General features: G+C 37.2%; 1 protein-coding gene across 37 annotated transcripts in view; it reads left to right on the top strand.

The window, feature by feature from the left end:
* Nucleotides 1–2,500, top strand: part of LOC136835120 (CUGBP Elav-like family member 2) — a 323,150-nt gene that overhangs the window by 189,415 nt on the left and 131,235 nt on the right. For all 37 annotated transcript variants that reach the window (XM_067098288.1, XM_067098291.1, XM_067098319.1 and 34 more), the window contains exon 2: nucleotides 104–154. In XM_067098288.1, the coding sequence (XP_066954389.1) occupies nucleotides 104–154 (51 nt within the window). The remainder of the gene's footprint in view (nucleotides 1–103; nucleotides 155–2,500) is intronic.

Below are 2,500 nucleotides of genomic sequence, written 5' to 3'. Positions count from 1 at the left end.
ACATCCTTTCAAAAGATGAAAACTTCTTTCCTGGAACTGAGACTTTCATCCGTTCCGTAGACTTTCAGGTGCTAATTATTTTCTTCTCTTTCTCTTTGCACAGGTACGTCGACGACGGATCTCCAGACATTATAGAGCTGGACCAGAATGGCAGGTGAGAAAATATGATAGCTACAGTTACTTTTTCCCTACAGTTCCTTCCCCCACCCCCTTGTTAGGCCCCTCAGAGATTTAAACTTTTTGTATTATCAGTTCTGGGTTCGATTTCGTCAGTGAAATCCTGCTAGGTAGTCCGTAGTTGGGTACCTTTTGTGAGTTTGTGTTCTCAGTGGTGATAGAGTAGGATTTAACATATATCACACCACTTGAAATGAATTACTGTCTAGGGGAATAACAAACATATTAGGTCTTAAATGCAGAAGATTGATCACATGTTTGATTTTCGTAAGGTCGACTTGATCGTTCAGATATTTATGCAAACAGTTTGCCCGGAAAACATGATGCTTACCTTTTTTTTTTTTTACTGTGTATGTAAGTTTGTTTTTTTATGTTGCTTTCTAAATATAGAACTGTACTCGAATTATTTACATACAAATCATTCATGAAGGTGTTGTTTGACATGAAAGGAAAGGGAATTATTTGAACAAGACAAATGCTTGAAAATATTATTTTAAGATCAAGAAAATAATGCTAATTAGGGAAGAAAAAAAGCACTGAATAATTTTGAAAAGTATGAAAAATGGTTTAAGTTCCTTGCTTTGAAAAGATGTTTACAAGTGATGTGAGAAATGAGGGAAGTACTACGTAGTGTGTAAGTAGTCGTTCCCTTTGAAAAATATTTTGAGAAACCGCGAGCATTTGATTGAAATTATCCTGAAAAATCGAAGGTGGTGTTTAGTTGTGGATCATATTTTTAAGGAAGGTTTCATTCAGCAAGATTATTCGTTTAGGTTTTATTTATACATAAAGTCTCATTTTAGATGTTGTTATTTCATTGTAAAAAAACAAAACTTGGTATTACTAAGGAAACTTAGAATGCAGGTAATTGTAGTTGGTTCCAAAGGAACAGTTTCTTGTTCATAACTTTTAATTAAACCATAGTGTGGACGCACTTTCCAGCCTTAAGCTCAGCAGCGCACTATCAGTGACGAAAATATATCCTGTCGCCGTAGCTTGTGAAAAGGAAAATTTCCTCTCTCTCTCTCTCTCTCTCTCCTTCTTCTTCTTCTTCTTCTTCTTACTTCCTGTAGGGAAACACGATATTAGAAAGAAAAGTCGACATCAAGCCAGTGGAATAGCGAGTTGGAAGGTGAATTTCTTGGTGCAGTCCAGTTGCAAATCGACCTTATTGCATGTGGCCGTAAGGATGGTTATCAGTTGCTGCCAGTGCCACACCAGCTCCGAGGCTTGACAAGTGTATTAAGTATTTTTATAGATTGAGAGTCTGGTAACACATGGTGTCTTTTTATACGTATCTTCAGGAAGGTCTGAGAGGTTGCCGCTTTCCGAAGATTTCCTTCCGAATTAAGTCGTATGTTTGTGGTTTGTTTGTCATTTTTATTATTATTAGACTTGGCTTACATGTGGGTTTGTCATGCTCAGGTTTATTTTTTTAAAATCCAGCTTTTTAACAGGGATAATAGTTTACGGGGAAATGATAACGTTAGTTTTCTTTTTAAGTGTGAACGCAGCACTGGCTCACTTGTACGTACACAAACTGTTTTAATGTTTTGAAGGCTGTACATCACACAGTCACAAACGTATGTGCTTGCACACAGGTTTGTGTGTCACTTTTTCCCTAATTACAAACACGCGAGTAAGCGTTTATATATTCATGAGTGAGCCTTCGATTGTCTTACCCCTCCGGTAACATCTTAAGACTTTTAGTTAGGCAGGCACTGGAAAGTCAGCGAGCGACCGTAACGCAGGTAGTTAAGGATAATGGTTAGAAGTGGGCGTCTAATGGACCAGCTCCCCATTACCTCCAAAAGCTCCCCCTCGGCTCCGTCTGTGCCCGAGGCCCTTCAACAAAATGGGTGACCCGGGGAAATGGCCCCCCATCTTTTTAGCATATTGGCACTCGTTAAGATGAACGTGGGGTTGTTTGGAAGAGAAACAGGGTTCCCGGTGATTTATATTTGGGTGATTTATTTACCTTTGCCCCGATGGGGAGCTGGAAAAAAAAAAGACGCTCATGATTCATTTACAGCCCTCAGTGAGCTCACTTCCATGCTTTGTGCTTTGGTATTTAGCTTTAGTAAACTATTTAGTGCACTGTTTTTTTCCATTTTTACTGTATGTTAAATGTCTCAGTGTGCATTACACACAAATTGGGTTACACATACACAAACACACACACACACACACTTGTATATGAAGCAGTTAATGTAGTGTGTATATACAGTATAAATATATATATATATATATATATATATATATATATATATATATATATATATATATATATATATATATATATATATATATATATATGTGTGTG

This window comes from Macrobrachium rosenbergii, chromosome 55, assembly GCF_040412425.1.
Source record: "Macrobrachium rosenbergii isolate ZJJX-2024 chromosome 55, ASM4041242v1, whole genome shotgun sequence".
NCBI lineage: Eukaryota > Metazoa > Arthropoda > Malacostraca > Decapoda > Palaemonidae > Macrobrachium > Macrobrachium rosenbergii.
Note: the sequence above shows the minus strand (reverse complement) of the source record. Positions and strands in the feature narration are given on the sequence as shown.